At 50.9% G+C, this 23,952-nt stretch overlaps 1 protein-coding gene and 1 non-coding gene across 2 annotated transcripts in view; one reads left to right on the top strand and one right to left on the bottom strand.

Annotated features, from left to right (window-relative positions):
* LOC140208061 (NACHT, LRR and PYD domains-containing protein 12-like) overlaps nt 1-19,283 on the bottom strand; it is a 56,402-nt gene extending 37,119 nt beyond the window's left edge. Inside the window, 9 exon segments of the mRNA XM_072276587.1 lie at nt 1,657-2,176; nt 2,179-2,349; nt 2,352-2,879; nt 2,882-3,361; nt 7,519-7,584; nt 7,691-7,862; nt 8,277-8,443; nt 13,858-13,950; nt 19,208-19,283. Coding sequence (XP_072132688.1) covers nt 1,657-2,176; nt 2,179-2,349; nt 2,352-2,879; nt 2,882-3,361; nt 7,519-7,584; nt 7,691-7,862; nt 8,277-8,443; nt 13,858-13,918 — 2,165 coding nt within the window. The 5' untranslated portion in view covers nt 13,919-13,950; nt 19,208-19,283.
* A 3,224-nt stretch (nt 19,284-22,507) lies between these two features.
* On the top strand, nt 22,508-22,580 carry trnak-uuu (transfer RNA lysine (anticodon UUU)). The gene has a single exon. It is a non-coding gene; the product is annotated as a tRNA-Lys (tRNA).
* The last annotated feature ends 1,372 nt before the right edge of the window (nt 22,581-23,952 follow it).

Consider the following 23,952-nt stretch of genomic DNA (forward strand, 5'->3'; position numbering starts at 1 on the left):
CCGCGTCCAATCAGGAACCTGTCAATCTCTGTCTTGAATACACCCAACGTGCTGGCCGCCACAGCTGCCTGGGGTAACAGATTCCACAAATTCACCACCCTCTCCACATCTCCATTTTAAATGGAGATCTTGAGGCTGCGCCCTCTTGTTCTAGACTCTCCCACCACAGGAAACATCCTTTCCACGTCTACTCTGTCCAGACCTCCCAACATTCAAAAGTTTTCTTTTTTTTCGTGCGTGTGCCTGCGTGCCTGCGAGTCTGCGTCCATTATGATGTCTTTTTCATGGGTTTTACAAGGCATGGAGCGAGAGAGAGATAGAGAGAGAGAAATTGTGTGGCGCGCCACTCCTCACACAGACGTTTTCACAGTATTTTTCCCTTTGTTTTACGAGGTCAAGTTGCGATCTCGACACTTAACCCGGCACGGATGGAAAGCATGCTCGGGAGCGGACTCGACTGGATTTGAACCCGCGAACCTCGGCTCCCAGGTCCAGCGCCGATGTCATTGCGCCACCAGCCAGCCCCTTTAGAAAGGTTTCAGTGAGATCCCCCCATCCCCACAATCCTCCTAAATACCAGTGAGTACAGACCCAGAACCATCAAACCTGCATCATATGATAACACTTTCATTTCCGGATTCATCCCTGTGAACCTCCTCTGGACCCTCTCCAATGCCAGCACATCTTTTCTAAAATGGGGAGCCCACAACCTGTATAATTCCCCAACTCCTGTACTTGGTACCCTGATTGATGGAGGCCAGCAGGCTACACACCTGTCTGCTTGCCCTCCGCGGTCCCTCCGTTCCACCCCACTCACTAGTGCCCGGCCATTCACAGTACACACTCAGTGGACACTTTATGAGTATGCCTGCAAGAAAATGAATCTCGGGGTGGTGTGTGGTGACATACATGTACTCTGATAACAAAATTACTTTAAACTTTGCACCTCCTGTACCTAAAAAAAGAGTGACTATTGAGCATCTGCTTATGGCCTTCTGCTGCTGCAGCCCATGCACCTCAAGGTGCAAAGAAGAGGAAATGCAAGCAACACACACACAATGCTGGAGGAACTCAGCAGGCCAGGCAGCATCTGCGGAAAGGAGTAAACAGTCGACGTTTCTCTCGATGTTGCCTGGCCTGCTGACTTCCTCCAGCATTTTCTGTGCGTTGCTCCAACTTCAAGGTTCAACCTGCTGTGCATCCAGAAATGCTCTTCTGCACACAGCTGTTGTAACACACGGTTATCTGAGTTATTGTCACCTTCCTCCTGTCAGCTTGAACCAGCCTGGCCATTCTCCCCTGACCGCTCTCGTTAACAAAGGTAGTTTCACCCACAGATTTTAGTTTTTCTGTATTTTTCACACAGTTGTGTGTGAAAATCCCTGCAGATCAGCAGTTTCTGAGATTACTCAAACCACCCCACCTGGCACCAACAATCATTCCACAGTCAGTCACTTGGATCACATTTCTTCCCCCGTTCTGATGTTTGGTCTAAACTTCAGCGGGATCCCTTGACCATGTCTGCGTGTTTTTTACGCATTGCGTTGCTGCCTCGTGATTGGCTGATTCCATACTCGCATTAACGAGCGGGTGTACCTCATAACGTGGACGCTGAGTGCGGAACAATTTCAAAGCTGGAGATAAATTAAAAATTACCTCAACTCCTGGCACTTGTGCAGCCCTGGCCCCAGCCGCTGGAGTCTTTCACTCTCGATACGGCAGCTCTTCAGGTCGAGGCACTTCACTCTGTCACAGAGCCCGATGGCGTGAGACAGGACGGCGCAGTCAATCGGGGTCAGACGCAATCCACAGAACGAAAGCACGTCCACAGACCCCAGGGTGGCCTGAGCCAGCCCGCGATCCTGGGACTCAAACAGGTAGTGCAGCGCGTTCAGCAGCCTCTTTTGACCGGCTTCGCCCCACATGTTTTGGATCTGACGTCCAACTTCCTCCCTCACCCAGTCAGCCACCCAGCCGGCCGTCCGACAGGGGAGAGGGCCCAGAAACTCCTCCAGGACTCGCGTCGAGCCCGCGGCGCTGAGACCGGCAGCAAAGCGGAGGAACATCTCGAACCGCCCGTCTTCTTTGCCGCGGGCTTCAGCGAGGAGGTTCAGCTCCCCAGGGTCCGGCGCCAGGAATTGTGCCAGGGCGGCTATGAACTCTTGGACGGTGAGGGGGGGAATGTGTACACCTCGCTCTGGGCAGATTCCTCTCTCTCCAGGAGCTCTGTTGGAAAGCCGGACAGGAGCTGGGAGGGCTGCAGGTTCCATTTGGTCAGATCCCCATCTGTAAATATAATGTTGCTTTCCGACACTCCAGTGAAAGCCATCTGACCAATCCTCAGTAGCTTTTGAGCTCCTGGCCGTGGTTTTTCAGGACGCTGTAAAGGTAGCAGGAATAGAGCTGGGTGATGGTCTGGGGAACTCGCCGCGGGTCGCGGACTGTCAGGGTGAAGAAGGGCCCCAGAGCCAGAGCGAGGATGAGGCAGCAAGCGGGGTTGTAGCTCATGGTGTACAGGATCTCGTTCTCCTGCACGTGTTCGAAAACAGCGGATGCCACCGCCTGATCTTCAAAATGCCTGCTGAAATACTCCTTCCGCTCCTCACCCACGAACCCCAGGATTTCAGCCCAGACACTGATGTCTGCCTTTTCCAGTAAAGGCAACGCAGTGGGGCGGGTGGTCACCAGCACGGAGCACCCTGGGAGCAGCTCGTGCTGGATTAAACTGTACACAATGTCCGACACCTTGCATCGGAATTCAGGATCTGTGCACGCGTGCTGAGGTTCTGTGTCTCTCCGACCGTCAGCAAAATCCATTCTGTCCTTAAATTCATCCAGACCATCAAATATAAACAACAACTTCTCCGGGTCCTTGTATTCCCAAAGTAGGGATACTGATCCAGGATCAGCTCCCTCAGGTTTACTCTGCAGTTAAGATTGTTTAAATCTCGGAATTTGAAACTGAAGACAAACTGGAACTGTTGGTATATTTTCCCCGTGGCCCAGTCATTAACAATCTTTTGTACCATTGTTGTTTTCCCGATCCCCGGCACTCCGACCACTGCTGCCGAACTCCTGGGTCTGGATGTGCTCCGGGGAAAGCTGCTCCGGAACAGCTGATCCATCCGGATTTTCTCCAGCTCCGTCTGGAGGCCCATCTCCCCCCGCTCACCTCCGTCCGGGCATCCCGCCAGCAGCTCGTGTTCCCCGACTCCCCGCCGTCCAGCGCGGGAGATGACCGTGACCTCGGCATACCGATCCAGCAGCCGGAAAACTTGAACCTTCGCCCCCGTCTGCATCGTGAACACTCGCAGTGTCTCGGTCCGCGCCCGCAGCGTCTCCCTGTGTCTCTGCCGAACATCTTGCACGGAACCAAAACAGTGAACAATAGGGTTAGACGTCTCCACTTAAAGAGAATGCAAAATGCCCGAGAAAAACGGTTTGTCTGCTCGATAGGTCGGAGGGAGCACTTCGCTGGACGATTAATCAACCTAATGAATCCAAGGTGTGAGCTGTGGCCCAGGTGAATCAACAGCGGTGAAGACACACTGACAAAATACCAAGGAAGTCTGCACGGGCTGTATAGCTCGGGTGCTTCAGACTTCTGCACAGTACTGTGGTAACTTTATGCATTGCATTTGTAAGCGGTTTCTTCTTGTATGTTCCTGCGTATGTTAATCCAAATGGCATCTTTGTTATGTTAATCTTTTATGTTACTGCGTAAGTTAATTAAAATGGCTTTTTTGTTATATTAAATGCTGAGAAAGTCTCAAGCTAGCAGTTTGCTTGGGTTATATTATTGGTGATAGAGCTTCTGAACCAATGGGTGTCCATGTTATTCTTTCTTGGGGTGATATGCTGTCTCATATGGTTGGGAAACGGGGGTTTTGGCGGAGAGACCGGGAGGACGACGGTTGTACTGGGAGTGCTCTGGTCGATCACTCTGGGTGCTCCCGAGCTGCGAGTCGAAGGGATTGGAGTTGATCGCAGGGGGAAGAAAGGAGGTCCCGAGCTCCAACTGTGTGTGCACGAAGATATTGAACTTTGATAAGTCTGGTGCCTTTTTTTTTCCCATTCCCTTTTGTATTGAACCTCTATTAATCTCATGGTCCTAATAATATTAATAAAGTGTAATTTGTTAAACGTACATCGTGTGCTGGCTGATGATTGATGTTTGAAGCTGAATCAGGTGGCACTTGCACAGCAACCAGCGTAAGCGGGAGACATGGTTGGGCTGTGGACAGGGCTTCCCCTAGGTAAATGTGAGCTGATATAGCTGAGCGTCACACATTGCAATGCTGCTGAAAAAAAAACTAGTTACATGACATACGTACCATGTCAGGGGTGTGTGGGGTCTCACAGTGTGTCAAGACCCCATCGGGGTGTGTGGGGTCTCACTGTGTGGCAAGACCCTGTCAAGGGTGTGTGGGGTCTCACAGTGTGTCAGGAACCTGCCAGGGATCTGTGGGGTCTCACAGTGTGTCAGGAACCTGCCAGGGATCTGTGGGATCTTACAGTGTGTCAGGACCCTGCCTGGGGAGTGTGGGGTCTCACAGTGTGGCAGAACCCTGTCAGGGGTGTGTGGGGTATCACAGTGTGTCAGGAACCTCCCGGAGTGTGTGGGGTCTCACAGTGTGTAGGACCCTGTCAGGGGTGTGTGGGGTCTCACAATGTGTCAGGAACCTGCCAGGGATCTGTGGGATCTTACAGCGTGTCAGGACGCTGCCAGGGGTGTGTGGGGTCTCACAGTGTGTCAGGACCCTGCCTGGGGAGTGTGGGGTCTCACAGTGTGGCAGAACCCTGTCAGGGGTGCATGGGGTATCACAGTGAGTCAGGAACCTCCTGGGGTGTGTGGGGTCTCACAGTGTGTAGGACCCTGTCAGGGGTGTGTGGGGTCTCACAATGTGTCAGGAACCTGCCAGGGATCTGTGGGATCTTACAGCGTGTCAGGACGCTGCCAGGGGTGTGTGGGGTCTCACAGTGTGTCAGGACCCTGCCTGGGGAGTGTGGGGTCTCACAGTGTGGCAGAACCCTGTCAGGGGTGCATGGGGTATCACAGTGAGTCAGGAACCTCCTGGGGTGTGTGGGGTCTCACAGTGTGTAGGACCCTGTCACGGGTGTGTGGGGTCTCACAGTGTGTCAGGAACCTGCCAGGGATCTGTGGGGTCTCACAGTGTGTCAGGAACCTGCCAGGGATCTGTGGGGTCTCACAGTGTGTCAGGACGCTGCCAGGGGTGTGTGGGATCTCACAGTGTGTCAGGACCCTGCCTGGGGAGTGTGGGGTCTCACAGTGTGGCAGAACCCTGTCAGGGGTGCATGGGGTATCACAGTGAGTCAGGAACCTCCTGGGGTGTGTGGGGTCCCACAGTGTGTCAGGACCCCGTCAGGGGTGTGTGGGGTCTCACTGTGTGTCAGGACCCCGTCAGGGGTGTGTGGCATCTCACAGTGTGTCGGGACCCCATCAGGGATCTGTGGGGTCTCACAGTGTGTCAGGACCCTGACAGGGGTGAGTGGGGTCTCACAGAGTGTCAGGACCCTGTCAGGGGTGTGAGGGGTCTCACAGTGCATCAGGAACCTGCTGTGGTGTGTGGGGTCTCACAGTGTGTAGGACCCTGTCAGGGGTGTGTGGGGTCTCACAGTGTGTTACGACCCTGTCAGTGGTGTGTGGGGTCTCACAGTGTGTCAGGACCCCGTCAGGGGTGTGTGGGGTCTCACAGCGTGTCGGGACCCTGACAGGGGTGTGTGGGGTCTCACAGTGTGTCAGGACCCCGTCAGGGATCTGTGATGTGTCACAGTATGTCAGGACCCTGTCACGGGTGTGTGGGGTCTCACAGTGTGTCAGGACCCTGTCAGGGGTGTGTGGGGTCTCACAGTGCGTCAGGAACCTGCTGGGGTGTGTGGGGTCTCACAGTGTGTAGGACCCTGTCAGGGGTGTGTGGGGTCTCACAGTGTGTCAGGACCCTGTCAGGGGTGTGTGGGGTCTCACAGTGCGTCAGGAACCTGTTGGGGTGTGTGGGGTCTCACAGTGTGTCAGGACCCTGTCAGGGGTGTGTGGCATCTCACAGTGTGTCGGGACCCCATCAGGGATCTGTGGGGTCTCACAGAGTGTCAGGACCCTGTCAGGGGTGTGAGGGGTTTCACAGTGCATCAGGAACCTGCTGGGGTGTGTGGGGTCTCACAGTGTGTAGGACCCTGTCAGGGGTGTGTGGGGTCTCACAGTGTGTCAGGACCCCTTCAGGGGTGTGTGGGATCTCACAGTGTGTCGGGACCCCTTCAGGGATCTGTGGGGTCTCACAGTGTGTCAGGACCCTGACAGGGGTGAGTGGGGTCTCACAGAGTGTCAGGACCCTGTCAGGGGTTTGAGGGGTCTCACAGAGTGTCAGGACCCTGTCAGGGGTGTGTGGGGTCTCACAGTGTGTCAGGACCCCGTCAGGGATCTGTAGTGTGGCACAGTGTGTCAGGACCCTGTCACAGGTGTGTGGGGTCTCACAGTGTTTCAGGACCCTGTCAGGGGTGTGTGGGGTCTCACAGTGCGTCAGAACCTGCCGGGGTGTGTGGGGTCTCACAGTGTGTAGGACCCTGTCAGGGGTGTGTGGCGTCTCACAGTGTGTCAGGACCATGCTAGTGGTGTGTGGTGTCTCACAGTGTGTGACGACCCTGTCAGGGGTGTGTGGGGTCTCACAGTGCGTCAGGACCCTGTCAGGAGTGCACGAGGTGGGGATCTCAGAGTGCATCAAGAGTCTCCCAGGGGTGCCCAGGGGTCTGGCAGTGTGTCAGGAGCATGCCAGGAGTGTCTGGGGGCCCAACAATGTGTCAGGACCCTGCCGGGAATGTGTGATTCAGGGTTTCACAGAGTACCAGGTGACTGTCAGGTGTGAAGGGCTAAATGCAGAGAAACTAAAATATTATACTGCATTATTTCACAGTGTCTTAGGAACATTATGTGTCAATCTCATAGATCAGCTGGTCATTCCAAGGTGGAACATCCTATTCATGAGCCATAAGGCATTCTTTGTCAATCATTTGGAATAGAAGAGGAAAAGAAACTGTCTTTAAACTCACGAGAGGGCATAAGCCATCAACTTTTTGCTGTTGATGTTTCTGTAGCAGGCAATTTATTTTTTACAAGGTCGAGTTGCTAGCTTGGCGCTCAACCCAGCACGGATGGAAAGTGTGCAAGGGAGCCGGCTGGATTCGAACTCGGGTGCCTTCGCACTGAAGTGCAGTGCTGATGTCACCACGCCACCAGCCGGCTCATCATTTGGGATATATTTTATAATTTGTTAATTTATTTCCAGTAATATTACTTTATGTGTTATGTGCACTGTGTTCTGCAGTTTTGTCAGGAGGAACTTTTTCCCATTCGACAGTAAATGCCAATACGATTGAATGAGAATAAAGTTGAACTTGCACCCTGAACTTTTCAGTCCCGGATTCTACCAACCTCTGAATAAACGCCTCCTGTCAAACTTCGATTTTAACAAGAAGATGGACTTGAAATTACTTTTTGGCTCTCACCTGTCAGTTCAGTGGGTGATTCCGAAAAACCTCGGGCGACAGTCATATATTCATGCACACCCAAACCTGTTCAAGTTTAAAAAAAAAGAAAGGTTTTATGAAACCAGATCTGACTGGCACTGTTAACTCCGCAGAGATGAGATGACTTTGAGTTCAGCGTGCTTTACCGTACCGAACTCCTGGATTTCTTCCAGTATTCTGTCCAACTTCGGGAGCTCACCCCTCACTTTCACAAACGATTCCCACATCACAATCCAGGTCGGCGAGCCTTTCCCCATCACCAGACCGAGGAAGAGCTTGGAGCTGTCCATCCAGTTTCCCCTCTCCGCCAGCCGGTAGATTATCTGCGGGGAACGATGGTGCATTTGGCTCTGATCGGGCTGGCAAAGCGTGAACGGTGTGGAGAAGTGCCTGCAGCACTTTTGAGTCACGAAGCCGGTTACCGGGGGGGGGGGGGGTGGAATTACTGTCGTTAGTGCGTTAGTGTACGGCCCTGGGTCCACCATGTCTAAGAGGAGTTTGTATGTTCTCTCCGTGACCGCGTGGGTTTCCTCCGGGTGCTCCGGTTTCCTCCCAAATTCCGGTTGGTAGGTTAACTGGTCAAATTAATTGTCCCATGATTAGGTGGGGATTAAATTGGAGGATTGCTGGGCAGCAGGGCCTGTTCTGAGCTGTCTATCTGACAACAAATAACTAAATAACTAAAGCAAGCAACAGAACAGACGTTGTATAGACAATTACACCTTAGGCAACTGTACCTCATGTTCATCTGCACTCAAATGTCCTTCCTCTCTCAGCATCAGGCTGAACTTCCCAACCCCTCCTTCAATCGCCTCTGTCAGTCTCTCCCGGTAGAATTTCCCCAGCTGGAACAATTGGTAATCATCCCACTGCGTCAGGAGCTCAGAGAGTGCGGACTTCGGATCTGTGGAGACAAATGGAGAAATTGGAAGTGAGAAATTATACACACCACTGTGAACGTAACAGTCATTGCTGAGAGGGAGAGAGACAGAGAGAGGGAGGGAGACAGAGAGAGGAGGAGAGACACACAGAGAGGGAGATAGATGGACAAACCTTACTTTATACTTTATTGTCACCAAACAATTGATACTAGAGCGTACAAACATCACAGCGATATTTGATTCTGCACTTCGCACTCCATGGAGTACAAATCGATAGTAAATATTAAAAATGTAAATTATATATCATAAATAGAAAATAGAAATTGGAAAGTAAGGTAATGCAAAAAAACCGAGAGGCAGGTCCGGATATTTGGAGGGTACAGCCCACATCTGGTCAGGATCCGTTCAGCAATCTTATCACAGTTGGAAAGAAGCTGTTCCCAAATCTTGCCGTACGAGTCTTCAAGCTCCTGAGCCTTCACCCGGAGGGAAGAGGGACGAAAAGTGTGTTGGTTGGGTGGGTCATGTCCTTGAAAGGGAGAGAGAGAAAGGGACAGAGAGATGGGGAGAGAGGGACAGAGAGAGAGAGAGACAGATAGGGAGAGGGAAAGACAGACAGGGAGAAGGAAGAAACAGAGAGAAGAAGAGTGACAGAGAGAATGAGAGAGATGGAAGGGGAGAGAGGGGAAGAAACAAAGAGAAATGGAGAGAGGGAGAGGTGGAGAGGAGGATGGAGAGACAGAGAGCAGGAGAGAGAGAGAGAGCGAGAGAGACAGAGAGAGTGAGAGAGACAGACACAAAGACAGGGAGACAGACAGCGATAGAGAGTTGGGATGTGAATGAATGTGTGTAGCACTGTGTGTGCTTTGTTCTACTGTGTCTGACTGTGTCTGTGTGTGTGTGTAGACTTCAGATCCATGGAGAAATTATGCACAACGCAGCAATCATCATCATCATCATCACTGAGTGAGTGACAGAGTGAGGGATGGAGTGAGAGAGTGAGGGATGGAGTGAGAGAGTGAGAGATGGAGTGAGAGTGAGCAATGGAGAGAGTGAGGGATGGAGTTACAGAGTGAGAATGAGAGATGAAGTGAGAGAGTGAGGGATGGAGAATGTGGAAGAGTGCCATTGAACACTACAGTGCAGAAGGAGGCCCTTCAGCCCATCTAGACCATGCCAAAGAGGGAGAGTGTGACTGGGGAAGCGACAGTGAGAGCATGAGAGAGGAAGTGAGTGAGAGTGTGAGAGAGAGAATGAATGAGTGAGAGGCCATCAGAGAGAAAGTGAGAGTGAGCGAGGGAGTGTGAGAGGGAGAAAGAGAGAGCGCGAGAGCGTGAATGAATGCGTGAACTACTGTGTGCTTGCATGACACTCCTGTGTTTCTCTGCATGCTGTCTGCATGTGAGTGTGAATGTCCACATCTCTGCAAGTTTGACTGTGTCTGTCTCTGTGCATCTGCACCATTGTGCACGTGTGTGTGTGTGTGTCTGTCTGTCTGTCTGTCTGTCCGTGTGTTGTCTGTGCATGTTTGCAATTTGTCTCCAAAACCAGAATCTCACGGAGGGAGAGGAGGAGAACAAAAGGGACAGGGGAACAGTATCACCATCTGCAGGTCATATGCTGACCTGAGACTGGTTCCCTTGTCACACAAGGCTTTGTGATTCCCTGGAACTCACTGCCAAGACCTCTTTGAGGGGTCCCCTCTTCAGGTACATTTACCCTCACAGAGGCGTATAAAACCACGAGGGGCATAAATAAGGTGAATGGTCACTGTCTTCCCCTTCTGCTCCCTCTAAGCTGTGCAGATGTGTGGCCGCACAGTAACCAAAATGCTCCCACACACATAGCCTTTGTTGCTGTGCCAATGCATTAAAGGCAGATGAGAAAAAAAGTTTATGAAACGTTCAAGATTTCCTTTGTTGAACTGTGTTTTGTTGTACCCTTCAGTGAGTAAGTAGAAGAGAAAGTTGGTGATTTTTCAATGTCCATTCTAAATTTTCATTGTGTGCATCTTACAAAACCATGACGTTTAAAGAGCTGTGCAGGTTTCAGGCCGTGTAAAAATGTCCTGCTGTGAGCAGTGGGTGATAGACGCAGCTTTAAAATAAACTAGAGAGAATGCTCAAGGCAGGGGTGTCGGAAACTGGATGGCAAAGGTAGAAAGTGAGATGGGAAAGTCAAAAAAAGACACCAGAGGGGCAACTTCTTCACAGAGGGTGGTGTATACCAGACCATGTGAAATACCAGCAGAATCAGGCCATTTGGCCCGTCAGATCTGCTCCAACATTCAATCGCGGCTGATTTATTATCCCTCTCAACTCCACGCTGCTGCTCTCTCTCCATGACTTTCATGCCCTGACTGATCATGAACCTGTCAAACTCCGCTTTAAGCAAAAAGCATAAGAGCTGACTGTGGATTACAGGAGGAACGGAGACAGACTCACTCTGATCAGCATCAGTGGGACTGCAGTTGAGAGGGAGAGTAGTTTGAAGTGCCTGGCATCACTGCTACACATCACTGAACATCGCACCTGGACTGTACACACTGGCTGTGTGGCAAAAAAAAGCACAACAGCATCTCTTCCACCTCAGGCGACTGAAGAAGTTCACCAGAAGCCGCCAAATCCTCAAGACCTTCTACAGGGGCACTGAGAGCATCCGGACTGGCTGTATCACCGCCGGGTACGGGGACTGCGCCGACCCTGATCATTGGGCACTGCAGAGAGTGGTGCGGACAGCCCAGTGCATCTGTAGATGTGAGCTTCCCTCCAGTCGGGACATTCACAGCACCAGGTGCAGAAAGGAGGCCTAGAAGATCATCGGGGACACCCGTCACGCCAGCCACAAACCGTTTCAGCCGCTTCCGCTGGCAAGCAGTACCACAGCACTAAAGCCAGGACCAACGGGCTACGGGACAGCTTCTTTCTACAAGCCATTAGACTTTTAAATGCACATGTCTGTACTTTGTGAAGGAGTAGTAACGCAAAGATTTTTACTCCCTCACGTTGTGAGACAGATGCAAGATTGAAATAAATTCCAAATTCTGTAATTAGAATTTCTAATGGACTTTAGGAGTTTGAGGAGAGTTGGCATGTCAACAAATACACTCAAAAACTTCTACAGTTGTACTGTGGAGAGCATTCTGACAGGCTGCCTCACTGTCTGGAATGGAGGGGCTACTGCACAGGACCGAAAGAAGCTGCAGAGGGATATAAGTCTAGCCAGTTCCATCTTGTGCAGAGGGTTGTAAATTTAGTCGGCTCTGTCTTGGGCACTAGCCTACAAAGTACCCAGGACATCTTCAAGGAGCGGTGTCTCAGAAAGGCAGCGTCCATTATTAAGGACCTCCAGCACCCAGGGCATGTCCTCTTCTCACTGTTACCATCAGGTAGGAGGTACAGAAGACTGAAGGCACACACTCAGCGATTCAGGAACAGCTTCTTCCCCTCTGCCCTCCGATTCCTAAATGGACTTTGAACCCTTGGACACTACCTCACTTTTTTAATACATATTATTTCTGTTTTTGGCACCATTTTTAATCTATTCAGTATACGTATCCCGTAATTGATTTACAGAGCACCCCTGAGGCCATTTCTCTTAATAATAAGTATACCGTTTTGGATACTGTTGTGGAGGATGCCCTCCCAAGGGAATGCCACAGAGACCGGGTTACTGGCATTGAGCATGGGTCCGTGGTGCAGGAGGGGAAGGGGGAGGAGAGGGGAGTGGTAGCGATCGGGGGCTCAATAATCAGGGGAACAGACAGGAGGTTCTGTGGAGGTGAATAGGATACCAGAATGGTATGTTGCCTCCCAGATGTCAGGAATGTCTCGGATTGTGTCCACAACATTTTGGAGAGGGATGGAGAGCAGCCAGATGTCTTTGTACCTATTGGTACCAATGACATAGGAAGCAAAAGCAAAGAGGTCCTGGAAAGACAATTTACAGAGCTGCAGAGGCTTGTGAATTTAGTCGGCTCTATCTTGGGCAGTAGCCCACAAAGTACCCAGGACATCTTCAAGGAGCGGTGTCTCAGAAAGGCAGCGTCCATTATTAAGGACCCCCAGCACCCAAGGCATGCCCTTTTCTCACTGTTACCATCGGGTAGGAGGTACAGAAGCCTGAAGGCACACACTCAGCGATTCAGGAACAGCTTCTTCCCCTCTGCTGTCCGATTCCTAAATGGAAATTGAATCCTTGCACACAACCTGGCTTTTTTTTAATACAATTTCTGTTTTTGGCATGATGTTTAATCTATTCAATATACATGTACTGTAATTGATAGATTTATTTATTATGTACTTTGCGACGGGGTCATAATGCAAAGATTTTTTTCTCCCTCGCGGTTTGGATGTCTGTAAGATTTCAATAAATTCAGAATTAAAAGTACCCAATGACATGCCATCTGTGGCAATAAATTCCACAGATTCGCCGCCCCCGGCAAAAGAAATTCCTCCTCGTCTCTGTTCTGATGAGGTGTCTTTCTATTCTGAGGCTGTGCCTTCTGGTCACAGACTCTGCCACTATAGGAAACGCCCTCTCCACATCTACTCTATAGGACTTGCAATAATCCATAGTTTTAATGAGATCCACCACCCCCCAACCCTGTTCTTCTGAAATCCAGTGAGTACAGGCCCAGAGATAGTAACACTCTGTATGGAGAAAGGCTCTTTGACCAAGCTTGCCCATGCAGACCCAGGTGCTGATCTAAGCCAGTCCTGTTTGACCCACGGCCCTTTCCACTCTTCCATCTATCTGCCTGCTCTGCAGGAGAGCGCTGGGGGGCCTCACAGTCAAGTTTATGATTATGAGGTGCAGATAAGCTGGATGGTAACATCCTTTTCCCCAGGGTAGGGGAGCCCAGAACTGGGGGGGAAAGGGGGGGGTGAAAGGGTAAACACGAGGGGTTGAGGGGTAAACAGGGTGAGAGATGGAGGTGATTACGAGGAACCAGCTGCCAGAGGATGAGGTTGAGGTGGGGACAGCAATATTCTTGACGAAGCACTTGGTTTGCTACATAGAGGAAGATGGGATGAATGCCAATAATTGGGGCTGGCAGGGTTGGGCTCGTGGATAGCATGGGCAGGATGGGCTGAAGGGCTGTATTGCGCCACGTCCCTGTCCAAATGTCTTTTAAACACTGCCAATGGACCCGCCTCTGCCACTCATACCGTAGACCTGCCACCCTCAGTGTCAAAACAAACCTGCCCCATTAAATTCTTTCCCCTCTCACCCTAAACGTTTGCCCCACTGGCTTGAGGCTCCCCGACCCCAGGGAAAAAACTGCAACCACTCCCCTTACCATGCCTCTCCCCACCGTCCAGACCCCCGTGCGGTCACCCCCCTCCGAACTCCTGCCTTTTGAAGAACCAGGCATGGGAGCAGAACAAGGCCGTTCAGCCCATCGGCTTCTCTGCTCCGCCATTCCGTCACCCACCTGGGTCCCTGTCCTCTGTCAGCGCCAGCAGGTCCGCCCTGGAGTTGGCGTTTGTTGCCATGGTGACACCGGGCCACCGTCAGCTCCTGCACTCTGGAACAAAGAGTGGATTTGTCAGTGACGATTTGTGGAGTTGTTTTGCAGTTTATATACAGCTTTTCATAAATTCTGTTGTCTCTTTATTTTCCCGTACAGGGTTAAGGTGAGAGGGGAGGGGCACCGGGAGGTGGTGGGGGGGGGGGCTGTCGGTATATGGAACAAGCTGCCAGACAAAGTGCTTGAGGATAGGTAACAAGTACAAACTTTGGTAAAAACTGACTTTGACTTTGAAGGTGAGACGGGATTGAAGAGCAGGGAGGTGATGCTGCAGCTGTACAGGGTACAGGTGAGGCCGCACCTGGAGTACTGCGTGCAGTTCTGCTCTGCTGACTTGAGGAAGGATAGACTGGCTTTGGAGGCGGTGCAGAGGAGGTTCACCAGGTTAATTCCAGAGATGAGGGGGTTAAACTATGAGGAGAGATTGAGTCACCTGGGACTGTACTCTCTGGAATCCAGAAGAATGAGAGGGGATCTTATAGAAACGTGCACAATTTTGAAAGGGATAGATAAGATAGAAGTAAAAAGTTGTTTCCATTGGTAGGCGAGACTAGAACTAGGAGACACAGCCTCAAGATTTGGGGAGAAGATTTAGGACGGAGATGAGGAGAAACTGTTTTTCGCAGAGAGTGGTGAATCTGTGGCATTCTCTGCCCAGGGAAGCAGTTGAGGCTTCTTCACTAAATATATTTACGATACAGTTGGATAGACTTTTACACAGTAGGGGAATTAAGGGTTATGGGGAAAAGGCAGGTAGGTGGATCTGAGTTTACGGACAGATCAGACATGATCTTACTGAATGGCGGGGCTGGCTCGATGGGCCGGATGGCCTACTCCCGCTCTTATTTCTTATGTTCTTATGAATTCAGAAGGATGAGAGGAGATCTTATTGAAACATACAAAATTATGAAAGGGATAGAAAAGATAGAGGCGGGAAAGTTGTTTCCACTAATAGGTGAGACTAGAACTACAGGAAACAGCCTCATAGTTCGGACAAGTAGATTTGGGACGGGGGTGAGGAGGAACTGCTTTTTCCAGAGGGTGGTAAATCTGTGGAATTCTCTGCCCAATGAAGCAGTGGAGGCTGCCTCAGTAAATATACATAGAAACATGCATAGAAAATAGGTGCAGGAGTAGGCCATTCGGCCCTTCGAGCCTGCACCGCCATTTATTATGATCATGGCTGATCATCCAACTCAGAACACCGCCCCAGCCTTCCCTCCATACCCCCTGATCCCCGTAGCCACAAGGGCCATATCTAACTCCCTCTTAAATATAGCCAATGAACTGGCCTCAACTGTTTCCTGTGGCAGAGAATTCCACAGATTCACCACTCTCTGTGTGAAGAAGTTTTTCTTAATCTCGGTCCTAAAAGGCTTCCCCTCTATCCTCAAACTGTGGCCCCTCGTTCTGGACTTCCCCAACATCAGGAACAATCTTCCTGCATCTAGCCTGTCCAATCCCTTTAGGATCTTATACGTTTCAATCAGATCCCCCCTCAATCTTCTAAATTCCAACGAGTACAAGCCCAGTTCATCCAGTCTTTCTTCATATGAAAGTCCTGCCATCCCAGGAATCAATCTGGTGAACCTTCTTTGTACTCCCTCTATGGCAAGGATGTCTTTCCTCAGATAAGGGGACCAAAACTGCACACAATACTCCAGGTGTGGTCTCACCAAGGCCTTGTACAACTGCAGTAGTACCTCCCTGCTCCTGTACTCGAATCCTCTCGCTATAAATGCCAGCATACCATTCGCCTTTTTCACCGCCTGCTGTACCTGCATGCCCACTTAAATATGTTTAAGACAAGGTGGGATAGATTTTTGCAGACTCCTGCTCCTATTTCTTATGTTCTTATGGGAAACCCAAGCTTGTCAAGGTGAAGCTGAATCGCATTGGTCCATCATAGAGTCAGGTGGTCGTTACAAGTGCCTGAGCAGCCAATCATGTGGCAGCAACTTAATGCATCAGAGCATGCAGGCACGGCCATGAGGTTCAGCTGCTGTTCAGACCAGAATGGGGAAGAAGTGTGACCCAAGTGACCTTGACCGTGGGATGGTTACTGGTGCCGGGCGACAGTTGATCAGAGTATCTCAGGAACTGCTGCTGATTTCCTGGGATTTTCAGCTTACAGAGAATGGTGCAAAAAACAAGGGGGAAAATAGCATCCAGCGTGGACACAAATGCTTTTTTGATGAGAGAAGCCGGAGGAGAAAGGCCAGACTGCTTCAACCTGACAGGAAGGTGACAGTAACTCAGACAAGCATGTGGCAGCACAGAGCTGCACAGGAAAGCACTCCTGAACACACAATGTGTCAAACTTTGGAAGGGGATGGGCTGCAGCAGCAGGGGACCCCATCGAGTCCCAGTCTGTACCGAATAAAGTGGACACGGGGTGTGCACTCTCTGCACTCTCTGGGACGTGTGAAGCCCTGGTTACCCCATCACAGGAAGGACGTTGAACGTCTGTAGAAGGAGTCTGCCTGGATTAGCGAAAAGGGGAGTTCTCCGCGCACTTCAGGATGTTGAGGGAGCACATGCCCGTCCCCGTGGAGCAGTTTGTGGTGGAAGGACGTTCCTGCATGCCAACATCTCCACCGTATCGATGCAATAGCAAAAAGGTGGCTCTACTTCACCAGGAGTTTGAGGGGATTGGCTCGGGCACCAGAGACTCCTGTAAACTTTCACAGAGGCGTCCTGCGGGGAGCATTCAGACTGGTCACCTCACCATCTGGTATGGAGGGGGCACTGCGCAGGGTTGTAAACTCAGCTGGCTCCCCCATGGACACGCCCCCCCCAGCAAGGACACGCTCAACAGGTGATACCCCAAAAAGGGCAGCATCCATCATTAAGGACGCTCAGCATACAGGACGTGACATCTTCTCATTGCTGTCCTCAAGGAGGCATTACAGGAAAAGCTTCTTCACCCCCACCACCAGGTTTCTGACTGGACATTCAACCCACACGCACTGCCTCACTATTTTTTGCTCAATTTCCGACCTTTATTGTAATTGACAATTTATTTTACGCCCTGCACTGTACAACAGATTGCACGACACATCTCAATGATTAGTAAGCCTGATTCTGGTTCTGAAGAGGATAAGAGCTGTGAGGAGAGATCGGACACACACTTGGATCATTTTTCTTTCTGGAGCATCAAAAACTGTGGAACAATTTGAGAGAATCTGACAGCCACATGAGACCCTGGTCAAACTGCACTTGGAGTATTGTGCTCAGTTCTGGTCACCTCACGACAGGAAGGATATGGATATTATAGGGAGAGTGTAGAGGAGATTTATGAGGATGTTGCTTGATGGCATGAATATTGAATTCTCTAATTCCGTTAATGCCCCTCCTCCCCTTCTAACCCCATCCCTTATTTTTTTATTTAATATTTTTATATATTTTTTTATTTTTCCCCTTTCTCTCTCTCTCTTTTTTCTCCCTCTGTCCCTCTCACTATAACTCCTTGCCTGCTCTCCACCCTCTGGACTCCTCTCCCCTCTTCTCTCTCTCCCCGGGCTTCCTGTCTCATGATCCCCTCCCTTCTCCAGCCTCGTATCCCTTTTGCCAATCAACTTTTCAGCTCTTAGATCCCCCCCGTCCCCTCCTGTCTTCTCCTACCATTTTGGATCTCCCCCTCCCCCTCCCACTTTCAAATCTCTTACTATCTCTTCTTTCAGTTAGTCCTGACGAAGGGTCTCGGCCTGAAACATTGACTGTACCTCTTCCTAGAGCTGCTGCCTGGCCTGCTGTGTTCCACCAGCATTTTGTATGTGCAGCTTGAATTTCCAGCACCTACAGATTTCCTCACTCCTGCAAGGATGTTGCCTGGATTGGGGAGCGTGCCTTCTGAGAATAGGTTGAGTAAACTCGGCCTTTCCTCCTTGGAGCGACGGAGGATGAGAGGTGACTTGATAGAGGTGTATGAGACGATGAGGGGCATTGATCATGTGGCCAGTCAGAGGCTTTTTCCCAGGGCTGAAGTGACTAACACCAGAGGGCACAGTTTTAAGGTGCTTGGAAATAAGTACCAAGGGGATGTCAGAGGGAAGTTTTTCACACAGAGAGTGGTGGGTGTGTGGAATGCACTGCCGGTGACGGTGGTGGAGGCGGAAACGATAGGCTACCTGGAGCTTGGGAAAATAGACGGCTATGCGGTAGGGAAATTCTGGGCAGTTTGTAGAGTAGATGGGCTGAAGGGCCTGTAATGTGCTGTAAATTTCTGTCTTCTATGTAAGTGTTGATTGGGTTGTAGATATGGTAGTCTGTCTTTTTGCCCAGGAAGAAATGTCGGATATTGCAGGGGAAAAGCATACACATACTATGTGCTGGAGGAAAGTTCCTCCAGCGTTTTGTGTGTATTACGATGGATTTCCAGCATCTGCAGAATCTCTTGGCTTTTGCAAGGCAGAGAGTTTTTTAAGTTACTGCATGGGGAGTGGTGGGGGAGGGTGGAGGTGCGGAAAGAACTGCCAGGGAAGTTGGAAGTAGAAATGGCAGAGGGTGCTGAGACCGGGACACCAACCTGTCTTCACCTGTCGCCTGGCAGCTTGTACTTCCTCCCCTCCCTGCTCCCATCTTATTCTGGCTTCTCCGACCTTTCATTCCACTGTTTATTCCTTCCGTAGACGCTGCCTAACCTACTGAGCTCCTCCTGCATTTTGCCTGTTCTGTCCCCTGCAATGTTTAATGTATGCACTTTACTTTGTTTATTCACGCGTAATTCATTCCCAGATTTAATTCTAACTCTCCTAGGTTATTGAGCCGTATATATGTGCTCCTGAGAAACGCAGTCTCGTTTGACAGTACCCATGGAAATAGTTAAATGACAATAAAGAGCCCTGCAGATTGTAGATATTGAAAGACAATATTGCGAATTAAAATGTAGTTCCTTCCATGATTAACCAATTCTACGGGCGGGACATCGTGCTCGTTCGCCAGAGCGATGGGTGCGTTGCCCTATGAGGAGCGTGGACACGCGGTGGCGGGGTGGGGTGGTCGCGCGCTTGGCGAGAGTGATGGGCGGATTGTCCAATGAGAAACGTAAGAGTGAGGGGCGGGTTCACACAGGCACGAATCGCTCCGCCCACCGGTTCCCCAGCCGCGTCTCCCGGACTCTCGCGTTCGATACGAAACCCAGACAGGAAAGTGGGCTTAAATGTCTGCGGCCGACTTCAAGCTGCACCCGGAGCCGGTTCTGTTAAACGTCTGGCGACTTCCCCCCCGCTCTTGAGGGCCCCAAGGGACTTACCGAGGGGAACTCCGCCCTCAAACGCTTCCCAAAAGACCGGAGCCCCTCAGTGACCCACTCCCGTAGACGATCAAGGAAGTCGAGACGGTTACACCCCCAACGGTGTGCGCATGCGCTGGAGCTGCAGCCCCGTCTGGTTACGGAAAGTAGTTCTCTTCCTTTCCTCACTGTACAATTGTAAAGGAAACCAAATGATTGGTATAATAAGCATAAGGAATGCAATAAAGCCATATAAATACATAATATGAGCACTTTCTATGTAGAATTGATTGCACTGAAGATTGTTTTCAGATTCAAGATTCAAGATCGTCGACGGTGCAGTGCCCTGGTTCGCATCTTCACTGTTAGCTGTAGCTATTTCATTTAGCAGCTCTGTAAGAGCGGTCTGTTCTGCTTTCAGCCTGTTTGGGTTATAGTTGAAGGGATGAGGTGCACACGAGGAAATCTGCAGATGCTGGAAATTCAAGCAAAACACACAAAAAATGCTGATGGAATGCAACAGGCCAGGCAGCATCACTAGGAAGAGGTACAGTCGACGTTTCGGGCCGAGACCCTTCGTCAGGACTAACTGAAGGAAGAGCTAGTAAGAGATTTGAAAGTGGGAGGGGGAGGGGGAGGGGGAAGATCCAAAATGATAGGAGAAGACAGGAGGGGGAGGGATGGAGCCAAGAGCTGGACAGGTGATTGGCAAAAGGGATACTAGATTGGAGACGGGAGAGGATCATGGGATGGAAAGCCTGGGGAGAGAGAGAAGGGGGGAGGGGAGCCCGGAGGGTGGCGAGCAGGCAAGGAGTTTTTGTGAGAGGGACAGTGGGAGAAAAAAGAGAGAGAGAAATAAAGGGGGGAAATATATAAAATAAATAAATAAGGGATGGGGTGTGAAGGGGAGGAGAGGCATTAACGGAAGTTAGAGAAGTCAATGTTCATGCCATCAGGTTGGAGGCTACCCAGACGGAATATAAGGTGTTGAGAGTATCGGGCAGTGGGCAAATGAGCCCTCTTGTGCTGTTTAATCTCATCACTTGAGCTTCAATTTCACGCAACCCTGCCACTTTGATATGGCCCACGCCTTCATTAACCAGGTCCAACACTTGCCTTTCTTGGATCTTGCCCCTCCTGAGAAAGGTCATCGGGTCTGTTGAGGTGTGGTCAGGGTTAATCGGGGTGTGCCTAGGTTTGTGGGGGTGTGACCAGGGTTAATCGGGATGAGGTAGAATGTGTGCCATTCAATCAGCGGGAGGTATTCTGGGTGAGGGACAATCATGTTGGGCTAGGGGCTTTTGTTAATGAGGAGATAAACATTAAAGACGCTTGGGAGAACCAGTCGCAGCATACGATCCGGTGGGAGACCCGTTTGTTCCAGATGGATTGCGAGCAACATTCGGAAGGTGGTGTGGGTTTCCACGCTGACAGAGAAGTTCAAGGTCAGCTCCAATTTGTGTGCATTGCATTGGCGCTGCTTCCTGCACACATGCTGAGCTCGTTGACTTTATTAATTTTGCCTCCAACTTTCACCCTGCCCTCAAGTTTACCCGGTCCATTTCCGACACCTCCCTCCCCTTTCTGGATCTTTCTGTCTCTATCTCTGGAGACAGCTTTGCCACTGATGTCTACTATAGGCCTACTGACTCTCACAGCAATCTGGACTATTCCTCTTCTCACCCTGCCTCTTGCAAAAATGCCAACCCCTTCTCGCAATTCCTCCGTCTCCGCCGCATCTGCTCTCAGGATGAGGCTTTTCATTCCAGGACGAGGGAGATGTCCTCCTTTTTTTAAAGAAAGGGGCTTCCCTTCCTCCACTATCAACTCTGCTCTCAAACGCATCTATCCCATTTCACTCACATCTGCTCTCACTCCATCCTCCCGCCACCCCACTAGGAATAGGGTTCCCCTGGTCCTCACCTACCACCCCACCAGCCTCCGGGTCCAACATATTATTCTCCGTAACTTCCGCCACCTCCAACGGGATCCCACCACTAAGCACATCTTTCCCTCCCCTGCCTCTCTGCTTTCCACAGGGATCGCTCCCTACGCGACTCCCTTGTCCATTTGTCCCCCGCATCCTTCCCCACTGATCTCTCTCCTGGCACTTATCCTTGTAAGCGGAACAAGTGCTACACATGCCCTTACACTTCCTCCCTTACCACCATTCAGGGCCCCAAACAGTCCTTCCAGGTGAGGCAACACTTCACCTGTGAGTCGGCTGGGGTGATATACTGCGTCCGGTGCTCCTGATGTGGCCTTCTATATATTGGCGAGACCCGGCGCAGACTGGGAGACCACTTTGCTGAACACCTACGCTCTATTCGCCAGAGAAAGCAGGATCTCCCAGTGGCCACACATTTTAATTCCACATCCCATTCCCATTCTGACATGTCTATCCACGGCCTCCTCTACTGTAAAGATGAAGCCACACTCAGGTTGGAGGAACTACACCTTATATTCCGTCTGGGTAGCCTCCAACCTGATGGCATGAACATTGTCTTCTCAAACTTCCGCTAATGCCCCACCTCCCCCTCGTACCCCATCCGTTATTTATTTTTATACACACATTCTTTCTCTCACTCTCCTTTTTCTCTCTCTGTCCCTCTGACTATACCCCTTGCCCATCCTCTGGGTCCCCCCCCCCTTTGTCTTTCTCCCCGGACCTCCTGTCCCATGATCCTCTCATATCCCCTTTGCCAATCACCTGTCCAGCTCTTGGCTCCATCCCTCCCCCTCCTGTCTTCTCCTATCGTTTTGTATCTCCCCTCCCCCTCCCACTTTCAAATCTCTTACTAGCTCTTCCTTCAGTTAGTCCTGACGAAGGGTCTCGGCCAGAAAAGTCGACTGTACCTCTTCCTAGAGATGCTGCCTGGCCTGCTGCGTTCACCAGCAACTTTGATGTGTGTTGCTTGAATTTCCAGCATCTGCAGATTTCCTCGTGTTTGTGTGGATAGAGGTGTACAAGGTGATTAGAGGCTGCTATGTTCCATGTTCCAGGACATGTGCATAATAATCGATAATTATATAATAAATGTACACTGGCTCCTGACAGGGAGAGAGAAAAAATTCCCGCACTTCTCCTTTGAAATAAAACCTTAAATGTAAATCTCTCACGTGTGAGCTTTTGTGTGCTTCGTGCTGGGAACGCGGCAGCGTCTGGACCGGGACTTGAACCCGAAACTCTCCGTCAGAGGCGGAGGTGATAATGGGTCGGAGAAGACAGCGAGGAAGGAGGGATCACCGTGGCGGAAGCAGATCAATGCCAGGGTAGTCATTCAACCTCCGGTGGGCGTTCTGGAGCCGCATTTCCCCGGAGCCTGGATAGCTCAGTCGGTAGAGCATCAGACTTTTAATCTGAGGGTCCAGGGTTCAAGTCCCTGTTCAGGCGTTGACTTTTATATCGTGAGTTTGACCCATTGCTTTCCACCTGAACGACTTCTGGTACGCGCTTTGTAAGCTTCTGCCTGTCTCGTCCTTTTGACATCTTTGGCATTTCACACGAGTCCTGGAGTCAGAGAGTCGGAGACATAAGCAACTACAGAAACAAGCGGGATGAGTCATCGTTATAGAGAAGTTCACATGACGTAGCCAGGCCCATCGGCTCACGGGTCATCGTCATACACAGGTGCACATGACGTAGACTGGCCCATCGGCTCACGGGTCATCGTCATACACAGGTGCACATGACGTAGACTGGCCCATCGGCTCACGGGTTATCGTCATACACAGGTTCACATGACGTACACTGGCCCATCGGCTCACGGGTTATCGTCATACACAGGTGCACATGACGTAGTTAGGCTCTTCAGCTGAACGGGCTCTTGCGATGCCACATTGGAGTCAGGCCCATCCGCCGGCGTTTGTCCCCCGCGATCTTCTGAAAGTTTCCAATCAACGCCCCTGTCCACGTGTCTTTTAAATGTCTGTCATTGCCGTTCCGCCTACCCCGTCGTGGTTCCACTCTCCATTCCCATTTCGACACGTCGGCCCACGGCCTCCCCTCCTGCTCCACTCCTCTCCACGATGAGGTCACTCTCAGGTCGGAGGAGCAATGGCCTCCAAGCTGACGATATGAACAGTGATTTTTTTCCAACTCCTTCCCCCTCCCGCCACGCACACACCCCCAGCCGCAACACGGGCGATGCCAACAGGCTCAATAAACTGATTAGAAAGTCTGGGTGTGTTACAGGAGTCAAACTGGACACACTGGAGGCTGTGGCGGAACAGAGGACCCTACGGGAAATCCTGGCCAATACTGGACAATGTTTCTCACCCTCCGCATAGCGAATTACACAGCATCCACGCCAACCGGGGGTTTGGGAGGGGTGGGGCTCCTCAATCTCAGGTGACTGGCGGGGCCGGAGATTGTCTTCCCTAGACTTACACAGCCAAGGAAACCAGAGTGTTTCGATTGCCACTCCGGATCTGATGCATCATAATACAGGAAGACAGTGAGCACGTGAAGATTTAGCTGTATGAATAGCCTGACTGTTTTACAGAAAGTAACTCTCGGTGCAGGACTATTGGTGCATAAGGTAACTCTGACAGGAGATAGAAGCATAGAAACATAGAAAATAGGTGCAGGAGTAGGCCATTCGGCCCTTCAAGCCTGCACCGCCATTCAGTACGATCATGGCTGATCATCCAACTCAGAACCCTGTACCTGCCTTCTCTCCATACCCCCTGATCCCTTTAGCCACAAGGGCCATATCTAACTCCCTCTTAAATATAGCCAATGAACGGGCCTCAACTGTTTCACG

The sequence above is a fragment of the Mobula birostris genome, chromosome 13, assembly GCF_030028105.1.
Source record: "Mobula birostris isolate sMobBir1 chromosome 13, sMobBir1.hap1, whole genome shotgun sequence".
Classification (NCBI taxonomy): Eukaryota; Metazoa; Chordata; class Chondrichthyes; order Myliobatiformes; family Myliobatidae; genus Mobula; species Mobula birostris.